The sequence below is a fragment of the Macaca fascicularis genome, chromosome 11 (genome assembly GCF_037993035.2).
Source record: "Macaca fascicularis isolate 582-1 chromosome 11, T2T-MFA8v1.1".
Taxonomy (NCBI): domain Eukaryota; kingdom Metazoa; phylum Chordata; class Mammalia; order Primates; family Cercopithecidae; genus Macaca; species Macaca fascicularis.
The window spans coordinates 112264256-112285914 of NC_088385.1; the positions used below are offsets into that span (position 1 = coordinate 112264256).

The 21659-nt window shown below is 43.8% G+C and overlaps 1 protein-coding gene and 1 long non-coding RNA gene across 7 annotated transcripts in view; one reads left to right on the forward strand and one right to left on the reverse strand.

The window, feature by feature from the left end:
* Positions 1–618: 618 nt before the first annotated feature.
* On the reverse strand, positions 619–5894 carry LOC135966319 (uncharacterized). Of its 2 annotated transcripts, none has more exons than XR_010579560.1 (3): positions 5642–5894; positions 2287–2359; positions 619–1367 (listed from the first exon to the last, which is right to left on the reverse strand). It is a non-coding gene; the product is annotated as an uncharacterized lncRNA (long non-coding RNA). The 2 variants fall into 2 exon arrangements; XR_010579561.1 differs by having other exon boundaries at positions 2267–2359.
* Positions 5767–21659, forward strand: part of C11H12orf75 (chromosome 11 C12orf75 homolog) — a 41264-nt gene continuing 25371 nt past the window's right edge. For 2 of the 5 annotated variants that reach the window (XR_012420565.1, XM_065524743.1), the window contains exon 1: positions 5767–6331. Coding sequence is in view for 3 of the 5 variants with exons in the window: in XM_065524743.1 (XP_065380815.1) it covers positions 5782–6331 (550 nt within the window). In the remaining 2 variants the exon portion in view is untranslated. The remainder of the gene's footprint in view (positions 6332–21659) is intronic. The other 3 variants (XR_012420566.1, XM_065524744.2, XM_045365837.2) reach the window with 2 other exon arrangements.

The following is a 21659-nucleotide window of genomic DNA, read 5'->3' on the forward strand; positions in this document are numbered from 1 at the left end:
CAGGTTCAAACGATTCTCCTGCCTCAGCCTCCCAAGTAGCTGGGACTACAGGCATGTGCCACCATGCCTGGCTAATTTTTGTATTTTTAGTAGAAATGGGGTTTTACCATGTTGGTCAGGCTGGTTTCGAACTCCTGTCTTCAAGTGGTCTGCCAGCCTCAGTCTCCCAGAGTGCTGGGATTATAGGCATGAGCCACAGCCTCTGGCCTGGAGAATCTTTATTACTCTTGTAATCAAGTACTTCTTGTCTACCACCCTTGAAGATGCTGTGCTGTGAGGAGTGAAGTTGGCTGACAGCCTCAAGCTGAGCTCTGGGCAGCTCAAAGCCTGGTGGAATTACTAGGGCCTGGTAATGTCTGCCCAACAGGGGACTCCCCTCCAAGCAATCTGCCTTTGAGATTCCCACTGGCCTTGGCCAAGACTTTCTCAGAGCTGGACCACAGTCTAAGCTTCTTTCTGCTCACTCCTTCTAATTTACCTATCTTTGGATTTCCCTCTGAAGGGTGTCAGATGTGCAGTGCAGTCTGAAGGCTTTTCCTGCCTACTCCTGATTCCCTTCCGCCCCACACTCCCTGTATCTTTCAGGCATCGCCCCCAATAAACCACTTGCATTCCTACCTCCTAACTCCCAGCAGTCCAGAATCTCGAAGTCATGGTTCACCTTTAATCACATTTCACTGGTCAAAACTAGCCACATGCCCATGCCCATCTTCAAAGGGTTAGGACAGTCTAACCCAAAGGAGAACTGGATATTCGGGCACATTTGTAATTTTTATCACTACCGAAAAACCCTAAATAACGGGAAGAGAGGTTCTCTAAAAGAAAATAATATTTATTTGGGAGTAAGCATTGCAATGGAATATGGTGGGTGTATTCAGGGAAGTAAAAGAAGGTAATGGTTTTTAAAGAATAAACAAGGAGGATTACATAACTGTTTTGAGATAATTATCCTTGGCTACAAGGATCAATAACAAGGGTTATGTCAGTCAGGTTCGACAGGCAGTTGCTGGGCAAATGTCCTTGCAAAAAGATATATATATATATATTTTTGTATAAGGCTGCAGTACCCTTTGTGCAAGATTGTGAGTTTTGGTCAGGTGCAGTGGCTCACGCCTGTAATCCCAGCACTTTGGGAGGCTAAGGCGGGCAGATCACCTGAGGTCAGGAGTTGGAGACCAGCCTGAATAACATGGCGAAACCCCGTCTCTGCTAAAAATACAAAAATTAGCTGGGCATGGTGGCACACGCCTGTGATCCCAGCTACTCGGGAGGCTGAGGCAGGAGAATCTCTTGAACCCAGGAGGCAGAGGTTGCAGTGAGGTGAGATCGCGCCATTGTACTCCAGCCTGGGCGAGAAGAATGAAACTCTATCTCAGAAAAAAAAAAAAAAGATTGTGAGTTTTGCATTATTTTCTAGCTGTTTTTGTAATCAGCCATATGTACATGGGAACATTTCCTTCATGGCCTTCCCAGCCTCTATTTGTCAGGGTTTTAATAAAGTGATTCCATTTTGATTCTGACAACTTTGGATACACAACTAATGATTAAACAGTTATTCGTTACCCTCCTTTTCTTACCAGCAGAGCCCCAATTTTTTCAGGTGTCTATCCTGTACTTCTATCATGACTCAGGGGTAAACTGTAACTTACTAGAGGCAATTATAAACCAATTTCCAGTAATTGGATCAAGAAAAGGCCAATGAAATCTTGGTTAATGCAATGGGAGAGGAAGTGTTCTGGGTGCCACCTGGATTTAAAAGTGACATAGGCCGGGCGCAATGGCTGACGCCTGTAATCCCAGCACTTTGGGAGGCCGAGGCGAGTGGATCACCTGAGGTCAGGAGTTCAAGACCACCCTGGCCAACATGGTGAAACCCCATCTCTACTAAAAATACAACATTAGCCGGGCGTGGCACGTACCTGTAATCCCAGCTACTGGAGAGGCTGAGGCAGGAGAATCACTTGAAACCGGGAGGCAGAGGTTGCAGTAAGCCAAGATCCCGCCACTGCACTCCAGCCTGCCTGGGTAACAAGAGTGAAACTGCGTTTTTTTTTTTTTTTTTAAAGTGACACAGTGTGGGGAAGAGCCTTTTTTCTCTTTTCTGTTGGTGGGTATGGTTATGTATGAACTTGCTACTGGGTGCTGAGGCAGCCATCCTGCAGCATGTCAACAAGGAAAAAGAGAAAAGCAAAAAGAAAATCTAGGCTGCCAAACTTTCCATAGGGAGCCCTTTATAGGAAGAAAAATCATGAAAACTTGGACTTACTCAGGTTTATATTCTCCTACCTCTTGCTTTCTTTTTCTTGTCAGAAGAATATTACTCATACACCTCTTCTCTCTCCTTCACACCAGATCAGTTCTGGTTGGAAGAATGAAAACGACAGCTAAGTGGTGTGATCTAACTGACACAGGGAAAGAAGCTAAAATTGACCACTCAGGAAATGAGGCATGTATTAATGATTTTCTTTTGACTAGTTGTTTTTAAAAACATTGACATGCAATTAACTGTTGTCTATAAACTAAAATTCCTAAAAAGGAAAAAGGGGGCATAGACTTGCTATTTCATTCCACATTAGGAAGAGGACTAACATTTATTGTGTACTTACTATATGCCTGACATTTTACTAGGAACTTTTCATACTCTGTCTCACCAAATGACCTTGCTTGCCCTTTGAATAAAATTTTAACTCCTTTCCAAGGTGTATGTTCTGACCTCCCTCTCTGAAATCCGCACCCTCCCCATCTCTACTCCACAGATCGGCCTTTAAATTCTGGCTTTATTATTTTCTCCTCCTGTTTATGAGACACACCCAGCACATTCCTGTCTCAGGGCTCCTGTTCTTATCATTCTCTTTGCCTGGAATCCTCTTTCCTTGGATCTTCTCATGTCTGATTTCTTTTTTTTCTTTCTTTCTTTCTTTTCTTTTTTTTTTTTTGAGACAGAGTCTCACTCTTCACCCAGGCTGGAGTGCAGTGGCGCAATCTCGGCTCACTGCAAGCTCCGCCTTCAGGGTTCATGCCATTCTCCTGCCTCAGCCTCTGCAGTAGCTGGGACTACAGGCGCCTGCCACCACGCCTGGCAATTTTTTTGTATTTTTAGTAGAGACAGGGTTTCACCATGTTAGCCAGGATGGTCTCGATCTCCTGACCTTGTAGTCCGCCATTCTTGGCCTCCCAAAGTGCTGGGATTACACGTGTGAGCCACTGCGCCTGGCCAATATCTGATTTCTTTACATCAACCAGACCTCCACGAAAATATCCTTTCTTCAGAGGGACTTCTGTGACCATCCTATTAGGTTAGTGCAAAAGTAATTGCAGTTTTTGCCATTAAAAGTAATTGCAAAAATTGTGATTACATTTGCACCAACCTTGTATCTAGAATAGCACCTCTCCCTCTACCCCAGTCTCCTATTCCAGTGACTTATTTTTTTCCCGTTGCACTTGTATCTAAAATTATCTCATTGTATTTGTTTTGATGTATCTCCTCCCACTTGATTTTTCCTCTCTGTCTTGTTCACTGCTGTCTCTCAAACATTTAGAAGAGTGGCTGGCACTTATAAATAGATTGGGGGTACAAGTGCATTTTTGCTACACAGGTATATTGGGTTGTGGTGAAGTCTGGGCTTTTAGTGTAACTGTCACCCAAACAGTGTACATTGTACCCAACAGGTAATTTCTCATGGCTGGAGCTCTTAAGGTGATACTCAATAGTGCTTGTTGAAATAATCGATAGATCACATAATCTGTAACATTGTAACGCAGAATGCACACCACGAGGAACCATGAGGTATCTCAGTGAGTGAGTGTTAGAAAAGAATTTATAGGATTTAGGTTCATAATAGGTAATTTTGGTTGGGATTTAAGGAAGCAGGACTTTTTTTTTTTTTTTTTTTTTTTCTACATTGGATATTGTCAGAAAGCAGGGATAATTCTATGATTAGAGATTCTTAATGAACCTCATCTCTAGGCAGGAAGACTAGAACAGGGCTAAAACCATAACTGGTAAAGCAGCAGCAGACAATCATATCAGGCAGGATGGGGAGATGTTTGGTGTTTTGGGGGTTTGCACAATGACCTTGTTTTTGTCAGCACTTAGACATGATTACTGAATGGCCTTGGTTTTTGGTCTCATTTCATAATTCATAGAGTGGCCTTGTGCGATATTGGTGTTCTATACAGCTGTGTTTAACAGGAGAATGCAAAGGTCCAGCTATTGAGTATCACAGCTTCTAGGCCAGTTTCTAGGTGTCAAGGTCCGTTCTCTGTCTCTTACAAGTGTCCTAAGGCTGGAGTCTAGTGTCAGCACAGAAATAAGCAGGAGTATATCTTTTGGCTACTTGATAGTCCCCTTTCCCCAATTCTGGATTTGTATTGGATGGACACTGAACCAAGACAGCACAGGCCAAGGTAGAGAAGCAGTACTTCTAGAAGGCAACTAAAAATGCCTTTATTTATCCAAGAATTAATTAACCTCTCAGCACATGGCTAACATAGTTAATTTTCAAATGGAGAATGCTGTATATTTTGCATCCTGAATGATAGAACCCACCATTGCCTCAAAGGTCATGTTCAAAAATCTGCCAAATCCTTGATTCTGGTTCAAATTTTTATGTAAACACAACAGTATGGTTTTAGGAAAGCCTGTTTGTTTGTTTGTTTGCTTGTTTTTTTGAGACAGAGTCTCGCTCTATCACCCAGGCTGGAGTGCAGTGGCGCCATCTCGGCCCACTGCAACCTCCACCTCCCAGGTTCAAGCGACTCTCCTGCCTCAATCTCTTGATTAGCTGGGATTACAGGCATGTGCCACCACACCTGGCTAATCTTTGTATTTTTAGTAGAGACAGGGTTTCACCATGTTAGGCTTGTCTCGAACTCCTGACCTCATGATCTGCCTGCCTCGGCCTCCCAAAGTGCTGGGTTTACAGGTGTAAGCCACCGTGCCTGGCCTTAGGCAAGTCTTTTAACCAGCATCTCAGCATCCTCTGGGACTCTGTGGCAGCTGTATTCCTCTGTTAACATTCCTGCTATATCATAATTAATTTGTTATAATCTATCTGCCTGGTTAGACTGTCTCCCACATGTTTGTAACCCTGGAACTTAACAAAGGACTTGGCACAGGCTAGGCTCCTTACAAATATTAAGTGAATTTAAAATGGAGCTTTAATTCCTGGCTTGAAGTCACCTCACAAAACATTTAGTGAGTCTGTATTACGAGCCTGGAGGACGCTATGAAAAATCAGATAATCTTTCCCTTTAAGGAATTTGTATTCACTTCTATTAGAGTTAATAATAATAATAATGATAATATTTGATATTTACTGAAGATAGGGAACTTTGTTAGGTACTTTGTATGTACCTGAGTTATTGTCATTTTATAGGTGAAACAATGGATGTACCCAGTGGGTTAAGTTACTTTCCTGAGGTCACACAGCTATCACGGGGCAGAACGAAGACTGTAATTCAGATAGTCTGACTCCAATAACGCTGGCCCAACTACTAGGTTGAAACGTACAGCACCGTGCCCATCCACAGTTCTCTCATTTATCAGAGAGGAGGTCCTGAATCCAAGTTATCGAAATCGTTGCAGACATTTGTTTTAAAGAGGAATAGGTCAATATGACCAATGTGGGAAAGAACTTACGTCTTTTGCCAGGCGGTGCGTATGGGGAACAGAGCTGCGTTGGCCTTCTGTTAAAGCAGCTGGGGATTTCGGTTTTGGCTTCAGACCTGAACATCATTCAGTCAATAGCATTTATTGGGCGTCCACTGTGAGGAAAACAGATGCCCCCTGCTACTTCCTCTCCTCCCCACATCCTGGGGCAGGGAGGGGAAGTGAGGAAAGAAAAGCAAAAACAAGGCGAGGAGGATGCTGAGGGTGGGCAGGTGGGCACTCCCGCCCCGCCGCACCGGCCACGCCCCTTGCCGCGCCCTCGCCCCAGAACCCACTTTAAACTCCCGCCCCTCGTAACGACGACCAATGTCCGACCGCGAAACGAGCAGGAGGCTGGGGATTGGCCAGTGCGCGGTTGCCGGGGCGATGGGTGGGTCCGGCGGGTCCCCTGGCGGGGCGGGGCGGGGGCGAGGGGTGCCGGGTGGTTTCCGCCCTGCAGCCCGCAGCCCGCCGAGCCACGGGCCGCGTCCCTCGGCTGTGGGAGGGGGCGGCCTCCACTCGGTTCCCTGCCCCGTCAGCCTCCCGCTCGGGGCGCGCCGCCTTTCGTCTGGGTCTCCGCCCCCAAGACCCGCGGCCGCAAGCCCGGGAGCGCGGCTTCCCCGGCCGGCTGCGCGATGGGCTGCGGGAACTCCACCGCCACAAGCGCGGGCGCGGGCAGAGGTGAGCACGGCGGGAGCGGGGGCCGGCGGGGGCGGGCTGGAGAGGCGGCGGGAAGGAAGGGTGCAGGGATCTTGGGTGGGGGGCGCGCAGCCCCCCTGTTCCCGTCCCCATTTTCGGGACAGGAGCAGACCTCCCGTTTCTGGAAAGACCGAAAGCGTGGCAAGTCCCCCACGCGGGGGCGGTCGCGCCTAGAGCAGACGAGCCTGCGGGGCATCTCTGCCGAGGGAGCGCGGGGAGGACTGTCGGGGGCTCCTTTGCAGCCGCCGGGGCTCCCCTGCAGCCGGTGGGGCTCGGCGCCCTCCTGGGGGAGAGGATTCCCGGACGTGGACCCCGGCCGCTCCCCCACTTCCCACACTTGCTCCTCCAGGCCTCTCCCCAGATCCTCGGAACCCAGGCGCTGCACCTGGAAAAGTGCAGCAGAGCAAGACAGGACTTTTCGGGCAGTGGTGGTGGGGCAGAAAGCGGGGAGTGGGAGTGGGGTTAGGGAGAACTGGAAACAGAGCTGCAAAAACGCATCCGTGTCTGCCGCGATGCCTAAGACCGGCTGGGCTGCTCTTAGGATTCCTCTGAGAAGCTGCAGCAGTAAGGATGTTTTACATATGTGAGACAGAGCTTTATTATTAACAGATTAAAGATACTTTTCATTAAAAACTCACAGACAAACACACACACAAATCGAAACTTCTTTTTATACCACTTCATTTTGTTGATTGGCAGGCAAGGTCTTCTAGCTTCCGCGGGCCAGCGAGGCTTTGTGTCAAGTGACTTTTTCCAAAACTCACCCTTCTATTTCACCCTGCTTTTGTCTCCGGATTTAAGGTAGCCTGGATCTGTTTTGAGTAATAGCTGCTGACCTATTTCAGTGTCCTTTTGGATAAAGAGCTCCTATCTCCTCCAATTGAAATAAATCTGATGCCACATCCTAGCCTAACCAGCAAATGCAAACAGCAGTCGGAGGCTGCAGTATTTCCTAGGCGGCTGTGGAGGCCCTGGCAATGGCTTTGTAACCTTGGGCCTGTCGCATCCCTTAACCCAGACGCCGGTAAAAAATGTAGTTTTAGACTCAAGACTTATTTATTTATTTTACAGTTTATTTTGACTTTCACATAATGAAATCGGATGTGGCAATCTGCTCAGTACTTGGCCAAGTTTGTGTTTCCTCCTTGGCTGCCGTTGTTGCCACACACCGGGAATATTCCGCTTCAAGAGAAAGGGCTAACCATATGTGCAATTCTAGTCCTAGAGATATGAATGAACCCAGGTAGCGATTTGTTGAAAAGTTTATGACTTAGAGTTAACCGTTACCATCTTGAATTAAATCCTGTCCTGGTGATAATGCAGAGAGCCACAGGAGAGCGAATTTTTTAGATACATGTAACAGTGGGGAAGGTTAGCTTAGCGCCTTATGCTAATGAGGGCAGACTGGCTTCAAACCTGCCTGTGGCCAGAAAGCTCTGCGTGTATGAAACAGTGTCAAGGCTACACCCTGCACTCAAATTGTGTCTCAGTCCACTAGGTACTGTGGCCCTATGCCATCCACTGCATGTACAGCCTACTTTAAAAAAGGTTAAGAAAAATTATCCACATTAAAAAAAATTGTAGGAAGGACTTGTAACAGATTTCCCTTAAAACGAGGCAAGTTTCATGCATGTACATTTTGATTTATTAATGAACTGCTTGTCAGTTTTAGGGATGGAGAGGGGCTACCATTGCCAAATGAAAATCAGAATGATGGACCAGGCGCAGTGACTCATGCCTGTAATCCCAGCACTTTGGGAGGCCGCGGTGGGTGGATCACCTGAGGTCAGGAATTCGAGACCAGCCTGACCAACATGGTGAAACCCAGTCTCTACTAAAAATACAAAATTAGCCGGGTGTGGTGGCGCCTGCCTGTAATCCCAGCTACTTGGGAGGCTGAGGCACGAGAATTGCTTGAACCTGGGAGGTGGAGGTTGCAGTGATCCCAGATCACACCATTGCACTCCAGCCTGGGCAACAAGAGTGAAACTCTGCTCCATCTAAAATAATAATAATAATAATAGAAAGATAGTAAGGTATGATGAGCTAGCTCTAAAATGTTAATGTGAAAATCAAATTTGGGGGGGAAAATACGATTTCTTGGGGAAATACGATTCTCTTTGTGAATATTTGATTGACTTTTGTTTCCCCCTGGGAGCACATCCCTTATCACCTAAAGGGAAGTCATATTGAAAAAAAAAAACTACTGAAAGAGTAGTTTGAGGAGCAGTCTCACTTTTGTTTGTGAGGGACAGTGCATGTGAGAGCATGCTATTCTCTCCTCCAGCATGCTCTTGGCCAAAAATTACTTTTTGTTCAGAGGAGAGAAGGATAGTGAATGCAGACTCAAATCATGCAGGAGACAACATGATGAGCAGGGAGTTATTGCATCACCTCTTTGATGGATCTGCTGTTGTCTTGGAGAAGCCATTCCCAAACATTTCCCTGCCTGTGAGTCCACCTAGCCGACTTTGGGATTTGGTCATTGTTATTTTGAAATGTTGTCAGTTGGTGGTAGGAGTTTAGGTTCAGAGAGGAAATATATCAGGATGAGAGATGTAAAGAAAAATAAACCACCATGCAAAGGTACTAAAAATCTCTTCCAGTCCTGAGCTTGGGCATCCGTGTCAATTACACTGTTGACCAAGCTGCACACTTGGAGGCCTGAACCTTAGCAATACGAAACATGTTAAAGAGATGTTGTCCTTCTCTTCTAGCTATTTACAGTGCACAACTTCTGATATGTCCTAGGAGTCTTAGAATTCAGTAGCCATACTTCAACTTTTCAGAAAAAAAAAATGTCCAAAGAGATTGTGGAAAGAGTGCCGAACTTAAGAGTCTGGACAGTGAGCTTAAGCTTAGGTTTGGTGCTGGGCTGATTGCATTATTGTGGGTGTTTCAGGTTACTTTTTTTAAACTTTGGTTTCTTTGTTTATATAATGGGAATAATTGGGTGTATCTTGTTTCATAAGTGTTATGTGAAACTCAAAAATAATGTGAAAGCACTCTGTAAACTGTAATTATTACTATGTAATAATATTATTATTATCACCATTTTGAAGGCAAAGTGGTTTTCCTTGAATATTTTTCTATGAGAACATGGCACATCTTTTTTCATGCATTAATATATTATTATAAATACCCCTAAATCTGAAATCTCCATTCTAAGCCCTGTTTTACTTCTTGAGTTATTCAGGTAAACCAGATAATTGTTTCCCCTTTCCCTGAGATAGCAGGACAGCTGCCTCTCTTGGCTTTTGTCTGAGGGACTTGGTTAACATGACAGATCGATATGCAGTAACGTACTTGAGTAAACTGGGTTCCGTATGCCTGATGCGTGGAGAAACTGGTATGGAGTAAAAGGGTCAAGTGGCCATAAGGAGAAGTAAGATGGATCGGCCCCTTGATAATTCTGGGTAGACTTGCCCCTAGAGTATGTTTCTATTAATAGCTGTAAGCTTACACATCGTCCACCCGTACGTGGGACCTCCTCTGCTGGGAACTTCTAGGGCAATGCTGGGGTGGTCAGCAGTGGATGTTTGTAGAATGAAGTCAAACTCTGTTGCTCTTGAGAAATTGGTAGTCTAGGTAGGAAGATTAAGCAATTGAGAATCACTGCAAAGCAGTGGATAATAGAATATAATCTGGACCTCCAAGTTTTCAGGAGATGTTGAATGACACAGTTTAATCAGAGAAGTCCTCCTAGAGGAGTTGAGCTGTCGACCTAGATGGAATTGTGAGAGGCATTTTGAGTACACAAAAGCTCTCTACTTTCACATTTTGATTTGATCACTCTCTCAAGGTAGGAATTTGATTTTTCCCAACGTACAACTACATAAAGAATGCAGCAGTTTTTTTCTGCATAGTCTGGAGTCTAGACCCCAAATTATAGAGAAACATCTGGATTTAATAGTTCATTTTAAAGTCACATTTGTTATAAGGCAGGGAGCTTTTGCACTCTCGCTCACTCTCGCTCTTTCTCTGCAGTCAGATTCTCTACTTGCTTGTTTTTCCCCCGAGCATATCTCCTGACTAGGCAGAGAAATGACCAACCTTGCATTCTGAGTTAATGATGCACAGCAGGTCAGTCATTCCCTTTTATATGGTCACATACATACAGACTATGAAGCAAGTCTTTGTAATATAAATCAGAAATTCCTTCTTATGTAAACCAGAAAATCCCTTAAAAGTTTGATAGTTCCCCATATCTACAGTAGCCTATTTTAATGCAGGCTAAAAGCTGTAGATATTATTTGCAGTGGGAGTTATCTCAGACATATTCAGCTCATGATATTTGGTTAAATTGGTTAGTTGAGTTTTTTCTGCCAGAGATAAGTAACTGGCAACTGATCTTAAATTTGCAGGCAATTTATTGTGAGAATGTTTCCATAATAGTTTTCCTGCTGTTTATGTAACAATAGTCAGAGGGGAAGGAGCTTGATAATTACCCTATTTTGTCAGTGTACCCCAGGGAGTTAATACAATCCTTTTGGGTCCAATTATTTAGATTAGTTATGTCCTTGTCCTCAATTAGCTAGATAATTGCATTCTTTTGAGGTAGCTGTATTGGTCCAGCCTTAATTAACATCTGTAAATGGTTTGGTAGTATTGAAATGATACAACTGTGTTTACCTTTAGTTCAAGATTTGTGGGGGAAATAATATAAAAATAATATAAAATTTTGTTGATATCATCAAACATTTTTATCTTGCACTACTCCCCTTTCCCCACAACTGTGTACCATCCTTCTTTCTATTTAAGCATGCTGAACTCACTCTTGTTTTCTCTGTGTGAAACACTTTTTTTTGCTGGAGAGCTGAGACTATGTTTATTTCTTGTCTCCTTTCCCCTCCCCCAAATGGAGGCCTCATGAAAGCCTATACATTTTGTTTACAGCTGTATCCTCAGCCTCTAGACCAGTGTCTACATTTTTAATGGATTTTTTCCTTCTTAAAATACATTTGTTGAATGAATGACCATATTTGAGAAACAAAAAAGATACAAAATGAAGTCCTGAGTTGGTGTGGGCATACTGTACTGATGTAGCAATTGAGGGAAGAAAATAAAACCTCAAGAAGTCAGGGAAACCTGCGTGGAGGAAGTGGAACTTTATTTGGCTTTGAAGAATAGGTAAGATTTGGATAGCAGAAAATGGAAGGCACGTCATTTTTAGTGCTGTAGGAAGTCCTAGAGACAGAAATGGGCTTGGCGCATTTCAGGGTAATAAGAAGTCAAGCCTGATTGGATGTAGTCGTTCACATTGGTTGCAGGGTATTGGGAAGAAGGAATGGTTAGGATACGGGACGAGGAAGACAGAGAGGCACTGAGGCCACAGAGTTGAGAGTGGGCTCTGCAGGCAAAAAGGCCAAGTACAAATACTACATTTGCCATTCATCATTTGTATGACCTTGGGCAACTTGCTGAGGCTGTCTGTTCCTTAGGTTCCTTGACCATAAAATGGGGGTGTAATAAGAGAGCCTACTGTAGATTCAGTGAGTTAATGTGTGTAAAGTGTTTAGACCAGTGACTCGTATATTGTAAGTACTCACACTGGTACTGTGTAAGTACCAGTACACAGCTGGTGTAGAAGGAAGGCGTGAGCCACTGAAGGCGTGTACATACAGAAGTGGCATCATTCACAGCTGCTGTCTGTGCTCAGAGAAGTGCTGAGGGCCTGGATCATGACTGTGGGCCCTGGAGGGGCAGAAGCGTTGAGGTCACAGAGACGGGGAAGACAGTTGAGCTAAAGAGAGCCTGCAGATGTGGGATGAAGAAAGAGGGAGAAGTAAAAATTAAACTGTTAGAGCTTGGGTAACTGGAAGGAGGCTGCTACTCACTCTACAAGTAAGATAGTAAGGGACAGGTGGTCAGCATACTTGACTGTAGCATGTTTGAAGTGATGATGAATAAAGAGGGGTTTGGAGACCCCTCTGCTCAGGTAGTCGTCACTGGTGAGACAGAACCAAGAAGCTCTGTGCATCATTCGCTTGCTCTGTCTCCCCAGAATTGATGGTACAACCATGTGAATGGTTCATAAAGGCATCCAAAGTGAGTCATTCATTTCTGCCATTGTCACAGCCAGTAGCTTCTTTTTGCCCACTGCCTCAAACAAACCCAATGAGGGCTGGGCGTGGTGGCTCACACCTGTAATCCCAGCACTTTGGGAGGCTGAGGCAGGCGGATCACCTGAGGTCAGGAGTTTGAGATCAGCCTGGCCAACATGGCGAAACCCCATCTCTACTATAAATACAAAAATTAGCCAGGTGTGGTGGCGCGCGCCTGTAATCCCAGCTACTTGGGAGGCTGAAGTGGGACAAATGCTTGAACCCAGGAGGGTTGCAAGCAAGGCTGCAGTGAGCAGCTTGGGTGACAGAGCAAGATCCCTTCTCAAGAGAAAAAAAAGAAACAAGCAAACAAAAAACAAACAAATAAACAATGAGAGCAGCAGTTTTTGTGGCAAAGAAAGAGTTTAATAATTGCAGGGCTGACCAAGTGAGGAGAACAGTGAGAAATTTCTCAAACCTGTCTCCCTGAGAATTCGGAGGCTAGGGTTTCTTAAGGGGACTTTGATAGGCAGGGGGTTACTGGGGAATTGGAATAACTGGTTGGCTAGGGATGAGGTTATAGGGGCATCTACAACATCTTTGGGCAGTAAAGTCAGTTCCCAGGAAAAGGCTGGTTCTCAGAACCAGGTGGCATCTCTTGATCTACTAAAATGTGAAACCTGAAAAATATCTGAAAGACCAGGTCTTTAGGTTTCACGATACTGATGTTATCTATAGGAGTATTTGGGGAAGTTGGAAATCTTGTAACCCCTGGTTACATGACTCTAGGGCAGTAGGCAACTTATAGGAAAGCGTGCTAAACAATAGCGGGGTCATTGTTTATGCCTATTTTTTAGTAAAGCTTAAGCCCCTACCATAATTTTAACCTTGCCATATGAATGCAGCTTTGATCTTTGAAAAAGGATGGGGGCGTGGGGGGTGGGGGTCAGTTTTCCTTGCTTCAAAGTGTAACTATAAACTAAATTCCTCTTGTAGTTATCTTGGCTTCCATGTCAGAACAGGAAAAAAACCTATTTAAAAGCAAAGCAAAATAGAATCAGTTATATTAAATTTCTCTCATTATTTATAATTCAGCAAAGGCAGTTTACCATGAGCCTTTACAGCTCCATATAGACATGACTTAAATTTTAGTATATCAGCTAAATGTCAGTGCACTAACTTATGGCTGTACTTTTTATATGACTGCATTTATTTTTGGTTTATTTATTTATTTTTGAGACAGAGTCTTGCTATGTCGCCCAGGATGGAGTGCAGTGGTGTGATCTCAGCTCAATGCAACCCCCACCTCCCAGGTTCGAGAGATTTTCCTTCCTCGGCCTCCTGAGTGGCTGGGATTACAGGCACGCACCACCACACCCGGCTAGTTTTGTATTTTTAGTGGAGATGGGATTTCATTATGTTGGCCAAACTGGTCACAAATTCCTGACCTCAGGTGATCCACCCGCCTTGGCCTCCCAGAGTGCTGGGATTACGGGTGTGGGTCACTGCACCTGGCCATTTTTTGGTTTTTACTTGCCTCAAGTAGAGCTACTTGTCTTAGTTCATTTTTGTGTTGCTATAAAGGAATACCTGAGACAGGGTAATTGATAAAGAAAAGAGGTGTATTTGACTCATGGTTCTGCAGCCTGTACAAGAAGCATGGCACCAGCGTCTGCTTCTGCTGAGGGCTTCAGGCTGCTATCATTCATAGCAGAACGTAAAAGGGAGCCATAGTGTGCAGAGATCACATGGCAAGAGTGGAAGCAGTAGAGAGAAGAGAGGGAGGTGCCAGGCTCTTGCTAACGACCAACCAGCTCTCATGGAAACGAATACAGTTAGAGCTCACTCTTTACCACCAGCCATTCATGAAGGATCTGCCGCTATGGCCCAGACACCTCCCATTAGACCCCACCCCCATGAGATTTGGAGAGGACAAATAAACCAAACTCTAGCACTACTCAACAAGGGCGACCTATAAAAACGAGATTTTCTATAAGAGCTTCCATTTTCATTGACATAATTTTGTATTTCTAGGACACATTGACCTGAATTTCTTTCCTCCATTATTTGAAGAAATCACTTATGAATCTGTATTTTTTGTATTGCACTCTGAAAAACAAGCATTGCTTTGGATGAAGTAGTGAGAAGTTGTTCCATTTCTTTTGGCCAAACCAAGACTATGACATAGTTTTATAACTATTATGGGTCAGAAGAGCCATAGCAAGCTGTCAAAATTAAAGAGAATTTTGTTTATTTTTCTGCAGTTATATTTATATAGTTCTCAGGGGGACTGTTTCTTTTCTAAAACAAATAAGGAGTAAAACATTCCTGCATGTTATTATTATTTCCCATAAGAGCCATAGGCATTTATGTTTCTGATCATTTATGCTGAAAGAAGAGTGCTTTTTAAATCTTCAGTATTTTTTTTTTTATAAATTCTTCACATACATAATTTTGAGTGTGTGTGTGTGTGAATTATCACCACTTGGTTTGAAGAATATAACTTAATATGTAACTTAGCAATTCACGTACTTGTGAATATTTCTAGTATATTTTATAAAGTCTATAGAGTATATAGTGTAGTGATCATAAAAGGTGTTAATAGACTAAAATGTATATGACCTTTTCTTTTTTTTTTTCCCTGAGATGGAGTCTCGCTCTGTTGCCCAGGCTAGGTGGGCGCAGTGGTGAGATCTCGGCTCACTGCAAGCTCCGCCTCCCGGGTTCATGCCATTCTCCTGCCTCAGCCTCCCGAGTAGCTGGAACTACAGGCACCCACCACCTCGCCTGGCTAAGTTTTTGTATTTTTAGTAGAGACGGAGTTCCACTGTGTTAGCCAGGATGGTCTCGATCTTCTGACCTCGTGATCTGCCCGCCTCGGCCTCCCAAAGTGCTAGGATTACAGGTGTAAGCCACCATGCCCGGCCCTTCTTTCTTTTAAAAGATAGAAGTATGTTCTTCATAATAGAGTTTGGCATGTGGGAGGAGACTCTCACATCAATAGATGTTTAAATCTGTATAATACTGAAGGGCTGGACAGTATGACTCACAGTTTTTAATGTACATGACAGGCTGATTAGCTCTCGAAGGACCATCTGTCTGTAGGAACCAAGATATTGTATCCATCTACTTAAAATTACTCAATGCAGGCTGGGCGTGGTGGCTCACGCCTGTAATCCCAGCACTTTGGGAGGCAGAGGTGGGTGGATCATGAGGTCAGGAGATCGAGACCATCTTGGCTAACATGGTGAAACCCCGTCTCTACTAAAAATATGAAAAATTAGCTGGGTGTGGTGGCATGCGCCTGTAGTCATAGCTACTTGGGAGGCTGAGGCAGGAGAATCGCTTGAACCTGGGAGGCGGAGGTTGCAGTGAGCCGAGATTGAGCCACTGCAATCCAGCTTGGGCAGCAGAGCGAGACTCCGTCTCAAAAAAAAAAAAAAAAGTACTTGATGCAGTATCTTGTAGCTGGCTTGTGGACGAGGAATAAAATTCTGTTTGTGTTGTGCATGATATATATATATATTAAATTTAGTTTCCCTCCAGATATTAATTTTGCTGTGTATTTTAAAAGATAATATTTTTTGGAGGCAGGGAAGGACAAAGATAAAGTGTAGTGGGTTGAATGGTAGCCCCCAAAAAGATATGTCTGTGGGGAAAAGAAAGAAAGATCAGACTGTTACTGTGTCTGTATAGAAAGAAGTAGACATAAGAGACTCCATTTTGTTCTGTATTTGAGATGCTGTTAATCTGTGACCCTGCCCCCAACCTTGTCCTTGCAAGAGCTCAAAGTTTAAAGGATTTTGGGCTGTGCAGAGTGTGCTTTGTTAAACAAGTGCCTGAAGGCAGCTTGCTGGTTAAAAGTCATAACCATTCTCTTAATCTCAAGTACCCAGGGGCACGTACACTGCCAAAGGTCGTAGGGACCTCTGCCTAGGAAAGCCAGGTATTGTCCAAGGTTTCTCCCCATGTGATGGTCTGAAATATGGCCTCGAGGGAAGGGAAAGACCTGATCGTCCCCCAGCCTGACACCCGTGAAGGGTCTGTGCTGAGGAGGACTAGTACAAGAGGAAAGAAGGCCTCTTGGCAGTTGAGATAGAGAAAAGCATCTGTCTCCTGCTTGTCGCTGGGCAATGGAACATCTCGGTATAAAACCCGATTGTATGTTCTGTTTACTGAGAAAGGAGAAAACCGCCTTAGGGCGAAAGGTGGGACTTGCTAGCACAATGCTGCTCTTTATGCACCAAAAAGGTTTATGGAGATGTTTGCATATGCATATCAAGGCACAGCACTTTTCCTTAAACTTATGTCACAGAGATCTTTATTCATATGTCTTACTGCTGACCTTCTCCCTACGATGATCCTATTATCCCGCTACTTCCTTTTTTCTTAGATGGTAAAGATAATTATCAATAAATACTAAGGGAACTCAGAGACCGGTGCTGGCGTGGGTCCTCTCTATGCTGAGCGCCGGTCCCCTGGGCCCACTTTTTCTTTCTCTATACTTTGTCTCTGTGTCTCATTTCTTTTCTCAAGTCCCTCGTTCCACCTAATAAGAAACACCCACAGGTGTGGAGGGGCAGGCCACCCCTTCAATGTCCATGCTCTCATCTCTGCGGTGAGTGAATGCAACCTTACTTGGATAAAGGATCTTTGCAAAGGTAATAAATAATGGATTTTGAGATGAGGAAATTATACTAGATTATCTGAGTAGGCTCTAAATCCAATGAGAAGGGTGTTTATGAGAGACACGAGGAGAAGACAGACATAGAAGGGAAGGTGATGTGAAAATGGAGGTGGAGCAGACAGTGATGGGGCCACAAGCCAAAGAATGCCAAGGAATGCTTGCTGCACCAGAAGCCAGGAGAGGCATGGAATGGATGCTTCCCTAAGGCCTCTGGAAGGAGTGTGGATCTGCTGACACCTTGATTTTGTACTTCTGGCTTCCAGATCTATGAGTGAATAGATTTCTGTTTTTTAAATCACCCAGTTTGTGGTAATTTGTTACAGCAGTCATGGGAAACCAAGACAGTATTTTTCTTCAGTAGTTCAGGAATGAGACAAAATTAGAATATAATAAAATGCATTAAACTCTATACCTGGAGTATGAATAATTCTTTGCTGAAATAAATACAGCATGATGCAATCACGGTGTGATTCATAAAGCCCTTCAAGACTGTTCAGAACCTTAGCCACTACTAGGACAAATACAATTTTTATATGAAATGTAAAGAATGTCTGAGAAGTTTTTTTTTTCCCTTCCTGACACCTAATTCTTCGACACCAAGTGTCCTGCAATTCAATTCAGTTCTAACACTACCTGGAGTTAGCGTCAGCCTCCACAGGTTTAATGGGTCGGTCCCACAAGGCTGCCCTCCCTTCAGACACTAGTTGCAAATATTGGGCTTCCAGGTTGCCACACTTCTGTCAACTTGGCTATAGATCTGGTTGTCTTCACAAATCATCTCAGGCTCAATGATTTGCTAGAATAGCTTACAGGACTCAGGAGGATACTTTCCCCATGTTTATTGTTTGATCATAAAGGGTCTGAATGAACAGCCAGTGGAAGAGGTACTTGGGGAAGTCTGGAAGTATCCCAAGTGCAGAAGCCTCTGACCCCAGTGGAGTTGGGCTATGCCACAGTCCTGGTGCATAGATATCTTCACTAACCTGGAAGCTCACTGAATCCAGTAATATGGTTTGGCTGTGTCTCCACCCAAATCTCACCTTGAATTGTAATAATCCCCACATGTCAAGGGCTGGGCCAGATGGAGATAACTGAATCATGGGGGTGGTTCCCACATTCTGTTCTCATGGTAGTGAATAAGTCTCATGAGATCTGATGGTTTTATAAATGGGAGTTGCCCTGCACAAGCTCTCTTGCCTGCTGCCATGTAAGATGTGACATTGCTCCTCCTTTGTCTTCCACCATGACTGTGAGGCCTCCGCAGCCATGTGGAACTGTGAGTCAATTAAACCTGTTTCCTTTATAAATTACCCAGTCTAGGGTATGTCTTTATTAGCAGCGTGAGAACAGACTAATACATCCAGTTATTTTGAGGTTTTCGTAGGAGCTGTGGTTTGAATGTGTTCCCCAGCATGTGCTGGAAATTTAATCCCCAATGCAGTAGTGTTGGGAGATAGGGCCTAATAAGAAGTGATTAGGGCTTGAGGGCTCTGCTCTCATGAATGGATTAATGTGTTTAATCATCAGTAAACTGGGGGACGAATGGAGTGGGTTGGTTATTGAGAGTGGGTTGGTGTTTGAGAGAGTAGGTTGGTTACTGAGAGAGTGGGTTGTTATAAAAGCAAGTTTGGCCCCTTCTTGCTCTCTTGCTGTCTTGCCCTTCTGCCTTCCTATGTGGGATGAAACAGCATAAAGGTCCTCACCAGATGTGGGCCCCTCAATCTTGGACTTCCCAGCCTATAGACTATAATAAATAAATTTTATTTTCTTTATAAATTATCTGGTCTGTGGTATTCTGTAACAGCAACACAAAAAAGGACCAAGACGCAAGCATGACTGGTTAAATCCTTGGCCACTGGTAATTAACTCAATCTCCAGCCTCTCTTCTCTCTCTGCAGGTGGCAGGGTGGAGCTCAATGTTCCAAGCTTCTAATCAAGGCTTGGTCTTTCTAGCAAACAGCCCCCATCCTGAAGCCATATAGGGCTTGGCCAAGAGTCATCTCATTAGAAGCCTCACAGAGAGGCTTCTGTCACTCATCATTCAGGAAATTCCAGGGGTTTTAGGAGCTCTGTGCCAGGAACCAGGGACAAAGACCAAATATCTTATGATGAAACCACAATACTAGATTAAGTTTTTTGAATGTTTGAATGGATTGGGTTTGCTATGCATTTTTAATTAATTGAGACTTCTGTCATTGAGACTCATGAATAAAATGTTAAAATCTTCAAAAGTGTAGAAAGTAAAAGCTAAACACAGCCAAGGTGAGAAGTGATACTGTAAACAACCAACAGTGATGGAAATGTCCTTCCTTACATTCTATTTGCAATCACTTTTTGTTACTGAAACTGCATATAATACTTTCCTGAGAACAAACCTTTCCCCTCTCCATTTTTAGGAAGATATTTAAAATTATGATTATCATTTCTACAGTTTTGGGAAATAGTCATTAAATCTTTTGACCCCCTCTCCCCAAATTATAATAGTCTCTCTCTATTTTTTGGTGTGTTTTTTTCCCCACAAGAAACACTGTTACCTTTTTTTTTCATTTCTACTTCTCCTGAGGCCTAGGCCCATTGTATTAACCCACCAAGGTTATGTTTAAACAGTAAGTAGACAGTTTGGCAGGACATGAAGTGGTATTAGGATGAATGCTGTATCCTTGTGGTCTGGAAAAAAATAGATGTAACATTATACATATTTGTTTAATAAATGATAAAGCACACGAACCACAGATACAGTTTAAAGCAAATGGGATCTTGCCACTATCTAATTTTGATCAAAGCACTTTTTGCATAATTACTTCGATTAGGGTTTGCCATTTGGTTAATTACAATAAATATATAAGTGAAGTATGATTAAAAGGTTGCAGTGAGGGTAATTTTATTTCTGATCATTCTATGATTTTATACTTTTGCAGGACAAATAAACTTATGCTTTGCATTTTACATACTGAGGTACTCTGATAGTTTTGTTCAGGGTTTCCAACATTTGCAACCTTTTTTTTTTTTTTCTTTTGGGAAGTTGTGTGTTAGGGAGTCATATTCTCATTACCCTGGTTACAGGCTTCTCAATAACCACCATGTTACCTTGCTTCTAAGATGCACATTTTCTCCCCTATTAAAAAATGGAGCACATTTTACAATCATACACACACACACACACACACACACACGCACGCACACTCTTCATGTAGTGTTTCTGACTTCTTTGCCCCACCCCTACCATTGCAGTTATTCTGTTGATGATGCCCTTTCAAATGAGGGCTGTTTTAGAACAGAGGGAATGGTCTGTTGACTTTGTTTTAAATGGTGACACCACGCATCTCTCTTGGGTCTGCTGGGATGTTAAATGGTGAGCCCAGCAGGGAAGAGGCCCTTGGTGGTGCCCATAGCTTGGTGTAATCAAGGTGAAGTGGATGGAGAGTTCTTGATGCTGATTAAAATAAGCACTGAATGTACAACATGTGGCCATTTGTAAACTCATTTCTCATTTCACACACATTACTGTGCTTTGCCTTCCTAGCTGCATTTGTTGACCCAGTAGGTCCTCATTTACTAGATGCTGAAACAAAGTGATTTAGTGACTGTCAGACAGACATTGGAGCAGGGACCCGACTCCTGTCATCTGCCTTCTGATTCCATGCTGTTCTTACCCCATCCCCCTGCTGCCATTCCTGAGATGTAGCAGGGCAGCCTTGGCCACTCTCTTCTTCCTGTGGATTGTACTGGATCGTCCCTCATCTTTAAATGTTGAGGACTCAGCCGGGTGTGGTGGCTCATGTCTGTAATCCCAACACTTGGGGAGGCCAAGGCGGGTGGATCACTTGAGGTCAGGAGTTCAAGACCAGCATAGCCAACATGGAGAAACCCTGTCTCTACTAAAAATACAAAAAAAATTAGCTGGGTGTTGTAACAGGTGCCTATAATCCCAGCTACTCAGGAGGCTGAGGCAGGAGAATAGCTTGAACCCAGGAAGCAGAGGTTGTGGTGAGCCGAGATTGTGCCACTGCCCTCCAGCCTGGGCAACAGAGTAAGACTCTGTCTCAAAAAAAAAAAAAAAAAAAATATCGAGGCCTCATGGTCCACATTATGATCATTGTTTTCTTCCTCTGTAAGACTTGCAGAATCAAAGGCTCACCTCTGGCTCTCCGTTCCCCTGACTACAGCAAAACCCAAACACATTCTTTATCCTTTTCCACAAAAATAAAAAAGAAAAGCTAAAAAGATAATATTTTCTTTTTAGATGTAAACTGAAAATTCTAAGCTCCCCCAACTGATTAAATGGACCCCTCCTCTTGGCCAAGGTCATTCCTAAGTTAACCTGAAAAACCAGTTCAGGCCTTGATGGAAGTGGGGATTGGACATGCCTCATTATACCCTCTTCCCTTTGAAATTCAGGCACAACCGATCAGCATTTAACATTAAAACAGACCTTAATAAGACTGACAAAGCAGACTCTTTGTGGCAATAAGATACCAACATGACAGCAGGCTCTAAAAGAAGTCAGGCCGGGTGTGGTGGCTCATGCCTGTAATCCTAACACTTTGGGAAGCTGAGGCAATTGAACTGCCTGTGCTCA